At 37.2% G+C, this 20,110-nt stretch overlaps 3 protein-coding genes across 3 annotated transcripts; 2 read left to right on the top strand and 1 right to left on the bottom strand.

The window, feature by feature from the left end:
- Positions 1-7,771, bottom strand: LOC136261329 (TBC1 domain family member 15-like). Its single transcript, XM_066055318.1, has 14 exons — positions 7,615-7,771; positions 7,333-7,537; positions 6,656-7,149; positions 6,286-6,373; positions 5,966-6,111; positions 5,785-5,919; positions 5,446-5,549; positions 4,077-4,171; positions 3,732-3,848; positions 1,965-2,065; positions 868-967; positions 665-762; positions 501-617; positions 1-356 (listed from the first exon to the last, which is right to left on the bottom strand). Exons 1-14 carry the CDS (start codon positions 7,705-7,707, stop codon positions 144-146), a joined length of 2,106 nt encoding a protein of 701 aa, XP_065911390.1. The 5' UTR covers positions 7,708-7,771; the 3' UTR covers positions 1-143.
- On the top strand, positions 7,720-15,788 carry LOC136261331 (tumor susceptibility gene 101 protein-like). Its single transcript, XM_066055321.1, has 11 exons — positions 7,720-7,879; positions 7,968-8,052; positions 8,104-8,175; positions 10,697-10,860; positions 10,944-11,226; positions 11,283-11,486; positions 11,950-12,044; positions 12,118-12,210; positions 14,337-14,473; positions 14,571-14,673; positions 15,617-15,788. The coding sequence occupies exons 1-11, from the start codon at positions 7,841-7,843 to the stop codon at positions 15,713-15,715; spliced, it is 1,374 nt and encodes a 457-aa protein (XP_065911393.1). The 5' UTR covers positions 7,720-7,840; the 3' UTR covers positions 15,716-15,788.
- A 106-nt stretch (positions 15,789-15,894) lies between these two features.
- LOC136261330 (uncharacterized) lies at positions 15,895-19,617 on the top strand. Its single transcript, XM_066055320.1, has 3 exons — positions 15,895-16,175; positions 16,302-16,641; positions 18,198-19,617. The coding sequence occupies exons 1-3, from the start codon at positions 15,972-15,974 to the stop codon at positions 19,535-19,537; spliced, it is 1,884 nt and encodes a 627-aa protein (XP_065911392.1). The 5' UTR covers positions 15,895-15,971; the 3' UTR covers positions 19,538-19,617.
- The last annotated feature ends 493 nt before the right edge of the window (positions 19,618-20,110 follow it).

Below are 20,110 nucleotides of genomic sequence, written 5' to 3'. Positions count from 1 at the left end.
TAACAGATACTTATAGATGTACAGATCTGAAGTATACAACACACACACACAATATCAAGAATATCATGTGTATACAATACATAAATTCAATAAACATGTTTTTATATAATATAATATATGCTATAAAACTAACAGTCATCACATTAGCTATAATCTTCGGAAGCCTCTGACAACAGGACACTTCTAGTTGTTAGATCATGTTGCCATGGTATTACCTGTCTTCCTGGCAAAGGATCTCTAATGACGTTCCTAATTTCTGCAGGCAGACTCTTATGCTGTGATAACTGTATAACGTAGCACTCAGCTAGTTCCAGTAGTTCACCGATATCCATGGTGTAGGCTAATCCATTGATATGCTACAAATTTTGATTATAAAAGAGTACATCTCCAATATACAGTACTATATATATCATGCCTTCTAGCTATTATTGTTTAAACATTACAGTTGTACAAGTACACATAATTATGTAGAGTAGATTTGCTGCAGTAATAATTAATACCTTCAATATATCACTAAAATCATTATCAGGATGACATATTGTCTTAGCCTCCCTGTCTAATATGGCCAGTGCTACGAACAATGCATAGTCAGTTGACAACCGGTTAGTCCAGATGACCTTGATAAGACGTATAGTTTAGCTGAGATCAGGAGTATATAACTAACCTCCCAAATCTTCATCACACCATCGTAGTTAAACTCCCGCTTAAAAGATACCAGTAACCAACGGAAACAGAAGTACAAGTTGTCAGCATTGTGCTTGACTAGAAGATGAGAAAACATCACAAATCTTGATATCTTACAGATTAAACCATTAATCAAACACTCAGGTACTAACACTAATGGTCACAGTGATAGTAACTACTTACCAAGGAAGTCATAGAGTACAGGACACACGATCATCACCAGGGTACGTAACTTCTTAATTCTTGCCTTAGTGTGTTCTTGGGTTAGCTCAAAATATTGCATCTATCGTAACATTGACACATACTTATGCTTGCACTTTACATTAATGTTATAGCCAGATTCATTTCAAACACAGCTAGTACTCACTTAATGTAGGGTATCAGCTAAACAGTTATATGCAACACTTTGACAACTCAGATCAAAGGAATTCCAGAGGATACATTTGTCATGTATACCTCTTTATAGGGAGACATCTAAATGTACACTGGTGTACATTGAAATGTATCCCAGTAAAGTGGTTGCACTTCAAAAATAGCAAGCTACTTTCATCAAAGCAAGCATGGCTTGATGTGGATGAGGTAGTGGACCGCCCTCTGTTTGTTTTATACAAGCTCAGACCGAAATTGATTGTGGGAATAAATTAATGCTCATGTGATGATTACCATAAATTAAAGTGTTGGCACAAGAAGCACTCAAATGAAGGTGTTTCAGTATCTTGCCGTTCTATAGGTTGGGAAATGGTACTGGTGAGAGCTAGTCTTGTAAAGCGTTTCAGCACGTTTTTGAATGCGGACAAGCCCACATTACGGACGACACGAGTTAACCACTCTATAATGAAGTTTACCTCTTTAGGTCTTTAGTGTACATTGGGATTAGTCTTTAAACAACGCAAAAGCATTAAAACACTTGTAAATTCCCCAATATTTGCCCTACTTGTTTTTTCTGTGATATCCGTAGGACTCGGCCGTTTATTGTAACAATGGTAGCTACAACATTACTTGTTGCCCAAACATAATCGAATCTTTCAGGCATGCATATAATCTGAATCCAGTGGTTACACTCGTATTGGCATTAAGGCTATCAGCCTACACAGAAGTGTTACATATTAGCTGTAACATGGGCACTCGTGATTTGCCTATATGTATGCCCTCAGCCCTCAGCCTCTGGGCAGGAAAATCACTTGTTCCCATGTTACAAATATAAAATAAAATGTATTCATAAACTTGACAATATAGTCAGTTCATGTACCTCATCCAGCAATTAAAAATGGCTAACTAACCATTTGTTCCATGAGACCAGCAAAACACCAGAAAGCATCCACCTCATTATCCATCACATACAGTATGGGAGCCAGCATGTCACTCATTCCCTGTACATACCCTAATAGAGAACAGTATTATGTATGCAACAGTCAAGTTTGAAGGTAGTTATAACAAGTACACAAAAAATTGGAATTTTCAACTAGATTAGGACCATAGCACATTGATAAAAAGCACTGAAACAAGCTGAAATTGTAAACGATATTAAATCACAGTAAAACAATAAGAAGTTACTGTGCTCAAGATATCATAATAGAAATGCACAGTAGCATAGATACTATCGGGATTGGAAGCTCCATTTGCGGACTCAATATAACGTGTATATTCCAAATAAGCACTCCTTGTAGTTTCGCGGACTTGCCTTTCAGTTGGTGAAGGACTAAAAAATCTGGTTATTTAGATACCAACTTCGCTAAGGGTAGTGAAGAACCAAGATAAGTGTATAGGATGATATATGAGTGAGTATTTCTATGCAATTCAGCTCAAATTACCTTGTAGAACAATGTAAATTGGGCGACACCACGAAACCGTACTGTTGCCAAGTCTTTGAAGACATACAGTGACAACTAGAGACAATTCTAAATGGCTTGTGCCACGCGTAACGCTTTTTTTTAGGTGCTAACCAAGCGAGAAGTCACATAGTTTCTGTACCTGATTTGGGTATTTCTAAGTGTCATCCAGACAATTGCTGAAACGGCAAAGCTAAGTGATTCAAGAGTGGCTTAGTGTAGCAATTACAGTTCTTGGTTTTATACGGAGGAACTTGCAGCTCATGGAACAAGTGCCAAATCCCGTCCTGTGATAGTAGAGCATAGCAATCGAGATAGCAACCTAACAAATGACATGACACAACTGTCAAACTAATTGCTTCCAGTACAATGAGGAATGCTGGCATGTGAAACGGAGCTTCCAATCCCGTGTTATTAGTATAGTATCTATGACAGTAGGGAAATAACACTTCTTATTGTTTGCTGTGATTTAATATCATGCACTACTCCAACTTGTTTCAGTACCTTTTATCGATGGCTATGGTCCCTACTCTAGTTGAAAACTCCACTTTTTTGTGTACTTGTTTGTTAACTTTTTTTTTGTAAAATAAAGTTATTATGACAGGTGAACCTAGCATCAAAAGAAAGAAATGGCACCACACACCCCAGCTGTCAATTATCGTCTGAAAAAATGAAGTATCCATTGGTTCCAGATTTGATGACAGATTTTGAACATCAAATGTTTCAAAATTTACTAGCTCATGCTCTACAGATAATACAAACTATTAACACATGCTATCTTCAATATATGCTAATCAAATAATCAATATTATTGTTTATGGCTGGCCAGGAGTATTGCAGTGATCCAAATAGCTATATCCAAATTCTCCAATTAAAAACTCTAGTTTTGTATTTACATTATATCTGCAATCCATTATGAATGTTCTATTAGAGTACTTTTGACTGCTCTATTAGAGCATCCCGATCTTTATTAACCTTGTATAATTAAATTGATACTCTTGTTCTCCCTAAAACCAACTTCCCTATTACATGCACTGCATAGTTTTCCTTTATTCCCATTTTTCTGTACTATTTGTACAGCCAAACTATGATGGTTTGGTGTTCTTGCTGCACAAATTTCAAAGGGGGTTTTCTGGAAACCCAGGAAACATGCCCCTGCATACTGCATGATAATTGTAATTTGCAACACCGAGTCATGCATGATGATAATATTATTACCCAAGTCAACATTGTAGATCACATATGTGGTCAGGATATCCTCCAACTGTACTAATGAGAAAGAATCTGATTTCTTGTACATGTCCACCTCACGATCAGTACGATACACATCCTTATCTGTAAACAACACAGAACTTGTATGTATCATTATGCACACACACACACACAATACACAGTATGCTACAGACTGTAACATGGAAATAGCAAGTCTTATCAGCCTGTCAGATAAAACTTTGGTAAATTTACAATACTAACATAGCCAAGTTCGATTACATAAAGGTATGATGAATTCTACTAGTTTGCCAAATTTTAACCTTACATCACTTACAGTAATGTGCAACTTACTTATTAACTGTGTGTGTTCCCTAAACAGACGAAACCTTTTAATTTGTAAAGCAGAAAATGATTTCCATTGTTTCTTCATTATTAAGTACTCCTCCCTATGATACACAAATCTCTATTATAGTGGAACACAAGTTCTATTTAGATACTGCAGTGACACAGCTAGATTAATTTTAATTCTTTTGAATTCAGTTTCAATAAATGGTACTATGCATAAGAAATCGCATACAGTATTTGTTACAGAATTTATACTCTCAAGAGTATACAATAAAAGGCCTGAGCCTACTATGCTTTTGAAATTGCCTATTTTGAACAATACTCCAAAATTTCCCTCATATGTTCCAATTATGCTCAGTTGTGTTTCATTATGCTCCAAATACGCTCATATAAAATGAAACAAGATGAATGTCAGTGTTTAAAATTTAATTCTAATTCATGAGTATATTTAGGTGCCATGATAAAAATGTTATCATGTGATTTTGCAATGATCACACAAGCAACGTTTGCCCATTGAAAGTGATAATGTGAGTCGAAGCAAAGGGTATGGATAAGGAAAAGCTGAACATAATAACCTTGAACTAAAAAATCTACAATTTACATGCAAGTTCCCAGCAAGGTCAGCACTCTCTTTTAAAAAATTCACGGCCACATGGCGGAATCGATTATAAACGCCTGTAACATCACTTTACAAGTGCTCTGTAGCTTTTGCCAAATGTTTCAGTAGCCCCTACACTTATCCTGTAATGTCACACCCTTAAGTAAATGGGAACAGGGACCTTGTGCACGATAGTGGGAAAGATGAAATCAATACACACTTTTTGATAGTCAATAAGAAGATGGTAGAGGATTTTTCGAAGTGATATTGGCACTACTAATGAAGATAAACAGCAAGGAGACAGATTATATAGGTTAAAGTAGCTACTTTTGCATGGCTCAAATAAGTGGCCTCATGTGTATATGTGCATTTGCTAAAACACCTGAAAACCAGACTTGGAGATAATCATTTCAACTGTCAACAGGTTAGCGATGTATATGTAACAGTACAGGACTGATAAGATGTGAAATTTTATGTGTGGTTTCTCCCAGGCCAATTTTCGCATTTTGAAGGTGGTTGCCATTGTGTAACAACAACTTGATAATCAAATTGCTTGGACTATAGCGAGTATTTTGATATATGAATTATATTGTATGGTTTATAGTTATAGGAGTTCACCCATGCCTTACTTGGGGCAAAACATTGTGTCACCAAGTCATTTTGGTGCTTATAGATTTAACTGTTACCCAATACATACAACAGTACTGGTACCAATAATGACAACAATGGCATATGGTACTATATCAGTACAGACAACATAGACACATGTACACTCACTCTTTCTCTCTCCTCAGCATCATACGTTCACTGTCGGTCTTGTCATATGGCATGTAGTCAAGCAGGTACTTCCATGTCTCATTTCTAATATCAGGACTAAGGCCCTAAAACACAAACATGAACATAATCCAAGAACAAACAAACAAACAAACAAACAAAAAAAGCAGGGAAAATGATTGAATAATTTAACATCTTGGCAACAGCACTAGTAGGTTTACATAAATAGTGAACAGACATACAGGTATAAACAACACAAGTTAACTCTGTGTGTGTGTGCGTGTGCATGAGTGTGCATGTGCGTGTGCATGTGTGTGTGTACAACACAGACTCTACTCTTACTCCATAAAATACTCTTCCTAGGAATTGTTCTCTATTGGAATCAGAGATGCGTCCATGTTGATCACGAAATGACTCCCATTCCTCACGTGACACAGGATCCTGACGTGATATCTTAGATGGACGAGGAGGCAATTTCTACAGCAAGTGAACATAAAACTAATGATAACCTTATCATTATTACCTCAACAGCTGGGATCATAGTGTAGTCCCCAAATACAGAATATTCTGATGTGGTAGCAGTAGTAGCAGTGGATGTGGTAGAATAATCACCACCGGCCTCCTCTCCTTCCTCAGGTGTTTCCAAAGTAACAGTTGGTCGAGGTGTGCCTGGAGATTGCAAACTTCAATCATGCAAGACTATATGGTTATATGGATACTATGAAACTAAATGGATGTATAATTGTTAGCTACACAGCAAGAAATCCTTATGGCAAATATTTTAGTAAATTTGTGTAATCATATTTTGGAAGCTTGTTACATAACAGTATGACAGTGACTTACTAATCAGTTGTTTATCGTTGAACAATGTCTTGCGAAAAAACCCAGCAACTTTTGAGCCAGCACCCACAACAACATTCTTGACATCATGCTGTAAGAGTAAGCATCATATGTCACGTATAAACACACAACCAGGCCACACATAGGATGTAACACGCACACCAGTATATAGCACATCTACAGTATTTTCATCCAAGGTAATGAATGTTCTATTAGAGTAATATTAAGAATACAGCAGATAATCTATTTCAGCCCTAAAGAAGCATTCCTTGGCAGCATTAATGTAATATATACTCCTTCCATCACTACATACACACATAAGCAACCATATTATGGAGTCATACAAAACACGCATGTGCAACTGTACACTTACCTTCAACTCATGGCCAGGAAACTCTGCCAAACTAGCTAGTACACCAGTATGAGACTTGCTGGTAGAAGTATTATATTTAGAGAACTCCTCAACAGTGATTAATGTTGGATCTTTAATTGATCTCAGCAAATAAACATAACGAGGACTCAATGCTTTAAATAAGCCAGTAATGCCACCATCATGGAAATGTAACATTGGAAGTGTCTTTCCATCTTTAAGATAAAATGAAAGGTGTGGATGTCCTTGTCCACTAGGCCTATGCTCTCGGATAGAATGAAGCTCTATTAGGGGAAGCAGAAAAGGTTCATATTTTAGTTTATGCGATGGTGTTGGTTGACTGAATGACTGTTTCCCTATGGTTGTAGCAGTAGCTGATGTGGACTGTGACTTGGAGGAGGATGTGGTGTGGAGAATGGGATCTGGAGCATCAAGGTTGGTGACATCATAATGAGGTCTATCTTCAATAATCTCTGCTGATTCTTCCATCTGTATAACTAAAACAATATTGTAACACATTTATAATTTGCTTCATGATCTACTCCAGTACAAGGACAAACATACCCACCATACTGCAGACATTTTGAAATGATAATTCTGAATGTAACTTAACACTCAAGAGTATATTTAAATGTTGTCACACGTATGCAATGCTCTCACACAAACAAGTACATACTCACCATCGTCCACTACAGTCCAAGCATCAGTCTCTGAAGCATACAGACAAGACACATCATTGTGGCTGAGGTCAGTTGGATTCCATGATAGAAAGAACTCATCTCCTTTTTTCGCTAGTTCAGCCACACCCTCTACTTCGAGTTCAAATTTAGTAGCTGATAATTCATTCGGAATGTGCAAATACACGTGCGGAACCGAGTACAGTACCTATGTAAGGCGACAGAATGTACTAAATCATTAGCATACAAGTTAAACGGTGTACATCCACACAAACAAGGCTTTACATGTTTCTTTGCGAATTGGACAGAGTCTTTATCACCAACATCGACATGTTCTTCTTCGCCAGGATCTTCTGTTGCTGCTGCTGTATGCGACATGATTCAGCTTTAATTCACGTGACTTCCTCTATGATGTAATTGTATTTCAACGGATGAGTTGTGTGTTCGCGGGAGTGTCTGGGCGGTAGTGTAGATATAGTGGTGTTTGAGTTCTTCCGTTTAGCAAGAAACGATGGACATAAACCATGTCAAGAGAATCATGCCTAGCGGGGTGAGTATGTTGGTTCGCCCTGTAAATTAAATCTTGCACGGGACTAGAAGTATTCACTATTGGTACTTTTTATCTTTATTGTGTGTAGTATCGGTACATCGACCTAACTGCAAGAGATGTGTCTGCTTGTTCCAAAAATTTTAAAGAACTAAAACCAGAAGTAAAGGAATTTGGTATGTGCTCGAAATATTTAGAATACACACTATGGATGCTTGTGTATGTAGCTTTTCCACCGAATTATGTCCAGAGAGATCGACTGTTGAGTTTATTTGGTACAATACCAGTGGCAATTAGAGGTATGTATATACAGGCAGTGCTATTATAAGGCTAAAAAATGTAAATTCCTTGTTCCCGTCCTAGTCAGACAAAAAAAATATCATGCAGGTGGGCGGCTATTATTTATTGTTAAAACCTATTATGTAATATTAAAGGGAGCCCATTAACTGCCAGATTCAGGAGAGCTAGATTCAATGTTAGTTGTGATTTGAAAGATTTTACTCGAATTCAACAAGATTCAAACCTCTAGAAGGTTAGATTCGAATTATTGCAGACCCCTGTGTTTCCTGCACAGCCAGAAAGGCATTTGTCATGCTCGTGGTGACACATGCTATTATAGCACTAGCCTGACTCTGTACCATCATCTTCAACAGTGCAAATTTTTCGAATGTTTCACACACATTAATAGAGAATGGGACTTGTGTTCATTAACGTATCTTAAATTTCACCAAGGCTACTTGAAGAGATCCACTGCTGGTATTTGGAGCCATACACTAAATAATATAACATCTGAAGCTCACATCAGAGTCCATCTATCCAATAATACACCATGACAGTACTAGTCTTATTCCAATAACATGACCACACAACTCTCTGTCACTCCGCTGCCAGTAGTAATATTTAGGTCATGTGACTTTCAAATGCAATTATAAATTTGCGTGCGGCTTTAAAATTACCATGCGGGCGGGTGACAGGAAACAAGGAATCTACAATTGGTGTATGTATGATGCTCATGTTATGTTGGATTCTTTTTATTTTCACTCGCCTAAACCTCAGATGTACTTTGAAACTTACCATTATGCAATTTGAGACCGTCTAATAAGTACTGGTGTACAGGCTGTGCATACTATCATATGGTAGAGTAATAGTGTATAGTGGAAGGTTTTGGCTTTTTCTGACCAAAAAAATATCACCATAGAATCATGCTCACTTATCCTTGGCTTGCCTTGTGAGGTATGGTTTCCAAACACTCTGAGTTTTGTTGGTCCAAAAAAGTATTATGGCCAGTGGTGGTGACAATCACTTCGATTAGTGCCAGTGCTAGTCAGCTTTCAGTACAGCTGGTGTAAGGTTTGAGTTATAGCATAAGGCAAAGGAATGACTTCTACCCTATAATTTCATGAATCTCTGGTTTAAGGGGCCGTAAAACTTGCTGAAAATATTCTTTGTAGTAGTACTTCACTACTACTTAGAATGATAGATTAAAGTATTTATAAATGGATTTTAAAATATGTGACTGGTTAAGCCCGATGCAATCATGTAAGCTTAAATTTACATTATAAAACATTTAAAAAATTCCATAAATTTTTAAAATGCTTTGGTCTCAGTGAAGAAAGGGGCTAACAACAAAAACCTGGATATCATCTTATTCACTTACTCAAGAGGAGATCAAAAAGCTTTTATTTCGTTGTAGTAGACCCAAGGATATGCAAGTTATGGGCGTTTGTTTATGTCACATCACAATGGTAGTACACAATTGATCTTTCTTTGCTGATTTTGTATGTAGTGAAGAAAGGTGATATATACCCAGTAATCAATTCCCCTATCCATGCCGAACACGATGGTGCACATTTCAATGCCATGTGTCATTTTGCTCATAAGTTTTAGTAAGCGCCTGTAATTTATTTTCCCTATACTTGCTGTACAAATCGATCTTCTAATGTTGCTACTTTGTAGCATAACTTACAAAGTTATTGGCATTTGAAGTTGAAACTTTGCCAGAGTATGCTCTTGGCTAAGTGGATTATAAATATTTAATAAACAGGATTTCGGATAAAGAGTGATTGTGTCAGATTTTTGCAGATCCGGTCATGTATTATTATAATAGAAACACCCTACAAAGGCGTGCACACCCTCAGTTAATTTCTAATTTAAATACGTGGTTTGAGGGTGTGGTGTCATACAATGCCATGGAGGTAAAGTATTTATTTAAAGATCAGTAGTTTGTGGTGATTATCAGTATGGTTCAATCGTTATAAAGGAATGCAAGAATTCATAATATTGTCACTAGAATATTATGAACTCTTAGTTAGTGTAGTGCAATGCATATATATATATAAGCTAAAGTATAAGTTTTATACTTGTTCCCTAATCTATACATAGTTCTACAGTAGTTACAAGTTTGTATACCATCCACATAGTTAATAAGTGATTGCATTTGTAATATCAATATCTGACTGATATTTTTATATTACAAAATTAGAACCTCAATATCACACATCACTACTGAGATAATGTTCTTATATCATAGAGCTATACATAAACAATATGTTTTTTATATATATGTTAGTTGATGAAAGTATACTCCTGTACAAGGGTTTAGATGCTATACACCTGTAAGAAATGAATATTCATTGCTGTATATCAATTCTGATGAATGCTCCACTATTGAAAAATTGATGAATGTCCTACTTCCCTGTTTTAAGTTATGTTTAAGAGACATTTGATGAGGAAATTTTGTCTGCACAAAATTTTACGTTATTTGGCGTACTTTACCATGACTCATGTTATTTGGGAGAACTATACAAATATCTTGTTTAGGCAATAGTTACAATATCCCGATATGCATATACATGAGGAAGGACCATCCATATTATCCACCTTACTGCTATGTTACTCCAACTGCTGGAATGTCACTTAGTCCATCACGATATATGGACACTAAAGGGATGGTCTATTTGCCATATTTGAATGAGTGGAAACAGGTTGGTCATTACATTTGCTTTGTTGATATTATAGGTCACAAAATTGAGAATCTTATGAATCCAGTGATATGTGCTTATTACAGGATAAATCACACTTATCTGATCTGGTGCAAATACTCATTGTTACATTTGGTGAACAATGTCCTGTCTTCTCTACACCACCAGGAGGTACTGCAGCTCATCAGCCACGCCCACAGTGGAATCAGCCAACCACTGCATATCCTCAGCAGCCACGTCCACCATATCCAGTAGCTGGTGGTTATCAGGCACAACAACCACCATATGGGGGTTATCCCACTTCTCAACCAAATGCAGCTCCTTATCCCACGTCCAACCAACCAGGGTCCTACGCAATGCCTACTGCCAGTAAGTGTACTTCAGTCATGGTTATAGTACCATAGTGTATACTGTACCCTCCATAGCTCCATCATCATATCCACCTCAGGGACAATATCCTACACCTTATCCGATGCCACCAGCTAATACTGCTGCATACCCTACAGGATCAAGTTCTACTCGGTTTCCTACTCCTTACCCTTCTCAACCTCCCAGTACCTTTACTCCTGCTGTGGCTACTGCTGCCACTACTGCAGCTGTCTCCACTGTTGCCAGTAATGTTGAAAAAGGTATTACCTATGTACATGTTAGCTAATATCAATATGAGTTAATTGAATCAACATATTGCATGCTCACTTGGGATGTACACCCTGCAAAATGTGTATGTATACAGGAGCCCATGCACATACATAAGCACCACAAGCCTTCAGTGCTAATGGGCTCCAGGTGTATGTGATCTGGAAGGGTTAAAAAAGCTGGCATACTATGCAGTGTATACCAATGGCTTATCTTTTGATTGTAACTGTTTGTGTAAGTTTGTAGTGTCAGCAAAGCAAATGATTTTAACAAAAGTGTACTGTAGTAACATTTGAGGTTGAATTTTTTTTCCAGTCCAGTCCACCAAACAGAGAAATGTGCTATACGTATATTATTTGTAAATTTGCCACATATAAAAGGGTTAATAGTGCACCTTGTGTTCATATAGGCTTGTGCTCCTGGTAAAATAGTTATATACAAATAATGCTCCCACAGAAAGACAAGATGAGTCTATAAAGAGAGAATCACTTACTACTGAGGTAGAACATAAAGTGAAACAGCAGTTATCTCAAGTTCTAGGGGATGCTCAGGTGTGGATAAGTAGCTACATGGCATGCTCACTAATCCTTCGTGTACTCCACTATATTTGTTTTATTACTGCAGAAAGAAATGGACTCACTACTAAATACACAGGAGAAGTTGCGTCAGAGAAATGCAGATCTTACTGGAATGCTGTCACAAATCCAGGACAAAAAGGTTGTCATTTACAGTGGGTATTCTGAATATGTGATTGGATTTGAGTGGTTTCCACGCACATGACAAGTGGATTGCTGGCCTAATAGATTACTCTGTCTTTTCTTCAGCCTAATTTCTGCAGCAGATTTTCTCTCAGACAGCAGAGGTTTGGTGTCAGTGGCCATGGTTGGAATGATGCTGTGGAAGCCACGGAGGGGTGGCAAGTCTTGTATTGATTTGAGTGCAAGGAAGGTCTATGGAGGCTTCCAGCTTTGTTCATCTTTTTTTACACTTTATAGTCTTATAGTTAAGCCACCCTCCACCCCTGTTACTACCACATGTATTATGCTATCACCATATATGTGACCCAATGAGCAAAAACCTGACTTATTTGCATAATTTTGTTTTTGAGAAATTGTATCCACTGAATTCACAATGGAGAGTAGTATTGTTTTCCGTTGTATGCCTGAATATGCTGTAGCATTGAGACTTTTTTTTTTCGATTTAATGACTGGTGCAATTGTAGCTCCATATGCAGGCTTGACTTTCCACAGTTTGACAACATTACTTAGGCCCCAGAAAATCACATGCGCACAATAAGAAACTATTTTTGGGGGCAAAAAAAATGTATGTGTTAGATCCTAGGAAAATTTTTAAAATGCTATTGCAAACACTTTTAGAAAATCATCTATAGATTTAATAAATTGTATCTGTACACGTACACTGTACTTAATTCTGAGTCCTGTACATTATAAATAAATAAATAAAGGCATCATACTGAAAGTTAGATTATTATTACTACAAAGTGAGTTAGTAGGTAAATGGTAAAAGTACATAACATACTTTTGCCTAATTCTGCTTAGGGAAGGTTTTTGCAACAGAACTCTTGATGGTTTTGCCCTCACTTTTCCCTGGAAATCTGAAGCCATAGCAATTTTTACCACACCACACCTTAGTTGTTGCAACCTGTCTATAGCCTTTATTGTTTTCTTTTCTAGTGCTAAGGTTGTGACCTGTAGGGTATGTGCTTCAATGGCTTCGTGTGTTGGCTATCAAACACAAATTTTCACACTGTGCCTCCTACATTTGAAATATTAAGTAACTATCCTGGTGGGGCACATTTTTAGTTTATGGCCTAATGGTGTGTATCACCAGTCTACAAGAAAGAGTAGGAATGATTACTGCTGAAATAAGGGAGATCATCACCTGATGTGCAAATTTAGCTCCTATTTGGTCAACAGCAATTTTTAAACATGGCTAAAATTAGAGAATTAATTTTGCAAATCAAGTAATTTTCAGGCCTTTTATGATCCCTACTAGTATAATTTTTGTACAGATCAACTTTTTTTGTTTTTATTACCTTCAGTACTGCAACTCCAAATGGTTCTGGTGTAAAGGCTTTATCTTAAAATAGAAACATTTTGAAAACAGTAGTACATTGTACAGTGTTTTCACAGATCCAGTCACATTTAAGACTTGCCTAATGTCAGTACCAATATCAGTCACTATGTTTGGCTGTACATTGTGTGTGACTATATTTCTTATACGACAGTACATGACCCTAAAATTAGTAGCCGCAGCTATGCCACACACTAGTATGTGATAGTGTGCATATTTTGGGTATGAGGAGTAAGTTTCTGAAAAGACCAATCTTTGATTAGTAAATAGGATTTTAGCTGACACTGTTAATCATTATGATACATTATCATATGTGCATATAATATGTCACTGGGGATGCTATATCTTCACTGTGCTGGGATATAGTATAGTTCATCACTTACAATGAGATCCATGTATGGACCATTGGTTTGATTTAATGTTGCTATGGGTAAACTTATACATGATTGTTACACTTACAGAAACTATAGCCGTTAAGCAGCTTAGGTCTCTATTAAAGAAAAAGGCATTGATACCATATCCATATAGATATTTAATACATTCTGATCAATGCCATGGTCTGTTCTCACATATACAACTATCTGATCTTGTTGCATAATACTCTTTGTTTGTCAAGTTATTTGTACAGTAGATGTATATTATGTGGATTTTCAATAAGTAGCATATTGTATTATGCACTACATTTGTATAAAATGGATATTAAGGATTGGTTCTTAAAAAGGTACAGATAATTATGTACTTATATACAGGTTGAGGCTGATAAGGCTATTGAGGAACTACAAATGAAGAGTGCTGAGTTGGCATCTGTAGTAGAGCAGTTGAAACAAGAACCAGAAGAATTTGATGTTGACGATAGTGTGCAGGGGACAAATGTGGTGTTTAACCAGTTGAGTGTGTGTGCGTGCGTATGTGTCCATATGTATGTTTAGTATTGTTTATGGCATGACTAGTGTTTATGTTGTTATTTTCATGCTACTTTCCAGGATACTCAACTTGTATGCTGAGGAGAATGCTATCGATGATGCTATGTACTTTTTGGGGGAGGCACTTAGGAGAGAGGCCATCACATTGGAAGTGTTTCTGAAAGTAATCCATATACTATGCTCTAATTGTCTCTGCATTATCTTAAATATGGAGCTTATTGAAATTGATCAATTGCTACTTAATTCATACAAGTTGCATTTAGTTTCCTGCTCACTTGTGTTTCCTCTGCATGCTGGCTTCAGTTTGCCATACGTAAGTGATGATAAATGATAATTCTGGAACAAAGGGGACCTTAAAGGCAATGTTTGTGGAGTGTGGGCAAATAGATTGATTTAATGTTTAAAGTACATTGCTGTTACTCGTTGTGCTATTGCATAACTGTACAGAAGCATGTTTACCTACAAACGCACGAGTGTTGGTTGTAGCAGTACATATTGTTTTGGTAAGCTGATGTTTATTTTCTGGGGTGAGGTCTTTGTTTAAAGTAAGACATCAAGTAAGACATCAAACTCTTTTTGGCGACGCCTAAGTAACAACAACTAGTTGCTCTGGTGTTGTATACATGTACGCAGTAGTTGCATAATATATCATCACTCTAGCTAATCTTGTATGTATGATGACTAAGCATTATTGCCATATTTGTCATCACTTTTAGTATGGAAATGTACTAATTGCATAGCATATGATTGTAAATGGTCGTAAATTGTTTAGTCAGAGACACCACACCAGGTATTGACAGGAGTTCCCATTGTTAATTACCATGGTAACAACCACATAACATTTAAAATAGACCAATTATGGTAGTAGGAATCATACTTCACATGTAGTCAACACATAAATGCAAACACTAAACAAGGCAAGTGTCTTATGTGAAACAGGAAATATACATTCACAACATGTGCATTTTGCTAAAGTAGTAAACAACAGTGGATGAAACAATAAAAAGCCAAGGCACTAAATCTAGTAAACGACTTCATTGTCATTATTACAAATGTGGAAAATCACTGTGGCACATTTTAAATTGTTTTTGTACCTCCGTTTACAGAATATCCGAGAGCTATCAAGAAGACAGTTTATAGTCAAAGCAACGATAGAGAAAGCTCGTTTGACAGCTGGACTATCGAATGCATCGGGGAGGAAGTGACACAATTTTTAAGTATAAATTATGTATGTGTGTGTGTGTTTGTTTAATAGCTGATTAAACTCTTGTATCTATATATTGTTCAACTGTATTCAATGTATTGTCCCTTTCTACGCGTGATATCATGTGACACATTTCCTCCGGAAATATAAATACACGGCTGGATTCACCAGTTGCGGTATTTAACACCGTAGTGAGCGTTACTTTTGCCACGTACGTGGAGTTGTTTTGGGACATACAAGCTTCTCTGAGCTAGACAATGGGAAACAAAGGGACGCGGATCACTTTCGATGAAAAGCTGCACGGGACAAACGTGGCACTCAGCAAGGGCGGGGTTGTTGCCTCGAGGTTAAATAAATCCACCGCCGTTGACACGATTGCATACGTGGAACAAGAGGTACCAAAGGGAGTCAAAATCGAAATAAGAGTGGAGGAAAAGAGCAGACAGACCGGAGGAAGCATGGTGAGTCAGACTGAATTTGTGCAAATTGCATGCATTTTGACATTGTTAAGGCATAGATTTATATCTGGGGTTTATAAATCTATGGTTAAGGTGTAAATTCTAACAATGTATTTCTGTGTCCGCTAGAAAATTGGTTTTACAACAAAACTACCTAAGGCAGTGTGCAGTAATGGAGATGACCTGTTGTCTGTGGCTGATTACTGGATTGCTTCAGATTCTACTGTGACAAACTTTGGAGAATCACGAGCCATCAAATTTGACTACACAAAGTTGAGTGTGGGGGATATTGTGAGTATTAGGGTTAGAGAGGACGATGGTCGGATCTGCTGTTATGTCAATGGAAAGTATAAACGTTACACTGGTAAACCAGTTAATATTCCAGCTTTGAGGAGAAATCTCGGTGTCTTTAATGCTTTCGTGGAGCTGTCTGGTTCAATTTCCAAAGTCAGTTTACTTCCAATGGCAAGTAAGCAATACAGTATTTTCACAAGTTTGTGTCAGTGGCTGTTGTCCCATTATCTATGTGAAGCTAAGTGTGAAGGGCCACATTATATTCCATGTCCGTGGTAATATTGGCCTTATACTATTAATTACCATTTGTTATATATGTGTCTCTTGAGGTTCATATAGAGCGTATTCATGTGATGTCACAAATTTGGTGTTTATTTAAGACACGTGCGACGTCTATTTGAGACGTGTGGATAAAGCCCCAATGGTGCAATAGAAAATAATGCGTCTTCGTTCTTTCTACCAGACCTTGTACAGGAGCAGCTATTTCATGACTATGTGGTAACCACATATGAATGGGCAACAACATACCAGAAGCATAAACTCGTAGCTAGTCTACTTCCTGATGCAGCAGTGGAACAATTTCATCTTGTGTAGGGACTTGGTGGGCTCCATGGTCATTTTTTCACTTTATTCTCCATTGATAGGCGACTACCAAATTGCCATTAAGTGGCTGTTCAGTGCATTTGTGATGGTGAGAAGACATACAGAAGAATTGTTTCATTTTGGCCCATAGTTTGACACCAGAGGTAGTGAGAAAACTAATTTTTGGCAGTATGGCAACAGTCTATTAATGGATAATGACATACTAGAAGCACAATGGAGTAGCTGGTCTGCTTTTTGAAATATTCACCACAGTACCCACTATATCGTGATATGCGTGGGTGAACAGATGGGACGTTCTATTGCAATATCAAAAAGTAGACCAGCTACGAGGTTGTACTTCTAGTATGCTATTACCCATCCATTGGTGATTACCACATAGCCACGAATTGTACCAGGTCTGGTGGAAAAGAATGAAAATGTGATATTATTCTACTGTAGTATAGGGTTTCTTACCACACCAATTTTAAGCGCCTTGTTTATAATTTTTTTGTGAATATGCTAAAAAAGTTTGCTAAAATTTTTTGGACAGTTATTGTCCTTAGTTACAGAAAAACTGTAAATATCACAAATTAACCTGCAGAGCTAATCACAACATTTTTGTTTCAGTGTTACACTAATGTAGTGAGGGTTAATAGGTGTCAAGAGGTAAGATTTTAATTAGAGTTCCCTTCCAAATATTCGCCATTCAATTCTCCATAAAATAAGAAAGTGATTTTCATGCAACCTCAAAAATGGCTCGCTTAAATTTTCACTGACTCCTTCTGCTATAGCTATGTCATTCACTGCTCTTACCAATGGAATCTGAAGTATCTGTCATGTGTTACGGTTTATACATGAATGCCCAATACAAAGGGGGAATTTGCTACGCCACATTGGTTTAGACTATTTTGCAGTATTGTGTTCGCAGAGAATTACTCTACACATATCACACCCTGAAAGTTACTATACAAGGTACACAATCGTTCTCAATAGAAATGTATTGGACATGCCTGTGCTTCAGCTGGCATTTTTGCCATGAACAAAGTAAAGCAAATGTCCACAAATTTCTTCATAATATTAGTGTTTTGGCCTTGTCCATTGCTATGAACTGAAGTGATAGATCAATTGTGTATTATTACTATTCTGTAGATCTTGAACACAGACATCAAGGGTCTCCTCAACTTACTCCAAAAAGTGCCAGACATTTTCAAAGTCCTAAAAGACCACGAGGTGATTCAATGAGACGGGCTATGAGCATCCCAGCTATTGCTTCCACACAGTTAGATGAAGCAACAACAACATTTAATCCTGTAGCCAGTGGATCTCAGGATAGCCTACTTGACGAAAGTGTTAATCCTGTTGAGAAACAAGAATCATTTCAAAAACAACCAACTTTGCAAAGAAGACGTAGCACCTCTCTGCCTACTGGAAGTTGGAATAGTGCAGTAATAGAAGAGATTTCAAATAAAGATAACACCAAAAAAAGACACAGCATTATTTCATTCTCCAGCAATAGTTCTTCTTCTGGACTAACTAAAGTGGTTACTGTACAACTTGAAAGACCTTTACTGAAGGAGTTAAGCAAAGAAGACTCTACTGACAGTGATGAAAACACTTGTGACCTACCAGCTGTGGATAACTACAAGAAAGAAATTGTTTTGTTGCCTCTTGTGCTGAAAGATTTTTTGATTTCCTGGGGTGATGTCAATACAGATTTCAGTACTGTCATCGCCAATGGCACATTTGGCTTATCGTACCAGTCAAAATGGATGGAGACTGACTGTCTGATCACAAGGTACAAAAAGGATTTGTACCCTGATGCGGTTTTGTTTGAGAAGTACAAGAAGCTGGTGAAACTAAGACACCCCAATTTGTTACAACTGTTAGGTTTTGTCAAAGATACTGAAAAGGATGCATTGTTGTCAATCACTGAACAGTTACCAATGACACTTGATGCTGTGCTAAACAGAAGAAGCACTTCAGAGTTACCAGTCGGTTCAAAACTTACCATAGCTAGTGATGTAGCTAAAGCTCTATGCTACTTGCACCAGCAGTCACTTCCCATAGTCCATTGTGCTATTATTCCAGCCAACATTCACCTCACAGCATTCTTCAGTGCCAAACTATCAAATGTTGGCTTTGGTGAGGTTGCTATCAATAGCAGATCTGTTTCACCATCGTTACACAATTACCTACCACTTGAGGCTATTACAGATGCACCACAGATATCCCCACCACTTGATGTATTCTCTTTTGGGGTGACCGTTGTTCAGTTGGTGACTCACAAAGAACCAAGTCATCGTAATAAACCCATTAATGAAGATGCAGAAAAGCAAAGGGTATTAGAAGCTGTTCAACTAATTGGAAAAGATCATGCACTTTCCGATTTGGTAGAACAATGCCTGCGTGTCAAGCCTGAGGATAGGCCATCAGCCAGTAACCTGTGTAGTGAACTGCAACAAGTGACTACCTCACTGCTTGAATCTTGAATACATAACTGATATAGCTAGTATGTGCACGTAGCTCAGATATATAAACATCTTCACCTTATTAGTGTATGTTGTATGTACCAATTGCAAGCTATATAGAGTGCTTGGGGGGTATATAACTTAAAAGTATTGCTGTGACCTAAGAGTAACGGTCTGATATCTTGTACTAATTGTAGGTAAAGGTGTAATCATCATGTATGTTATCAAAAAAATTTATAGCATGCAGTAGACTCTATGATGTATCAGTTCTTTGTAGCACATGCAAATTGGAATTATGAGACACTCGGGCCTATTATGAGACACCATGTTCGTATGTAAATTATTTTAGTACAGATTTGACAAATGCTCCCAGGATGGTAGAAAAGCATGGCAGACAGTCAAAACAGTTAGTTGACTCAGTATATACAGGACTAACAGGAGTTCATAAGCTACGGGCTTATGAACTTCTGGTATATATGTATTTTATATCTTTGTGTTCCTTATGTTTTTAGAGTCTGAGTATAAAGGAGTACTCAAAGACTATCAACAAAATTAAATGATGAGATATTTACACTTGTAAATACCGGCTTTAAT

Source organism: Dysidea avara, chromosome 7 (assembly GCF_963678975.1).
Source record: "Dysidea avara chromosome 7, odDysAvar1.4, whole genome shotgun sequence".
Lineage (NCBI taxonomy): Eukaryota > Metazoa > Porifera > Demospongiae > Dictyoceratida > Dysideidae > Dysidea > Dysidea avara.
Note: the sequence above shows the minus strand (reverse complement) of the source record. Positions and strands in the feature narration are given on the sequence as shown.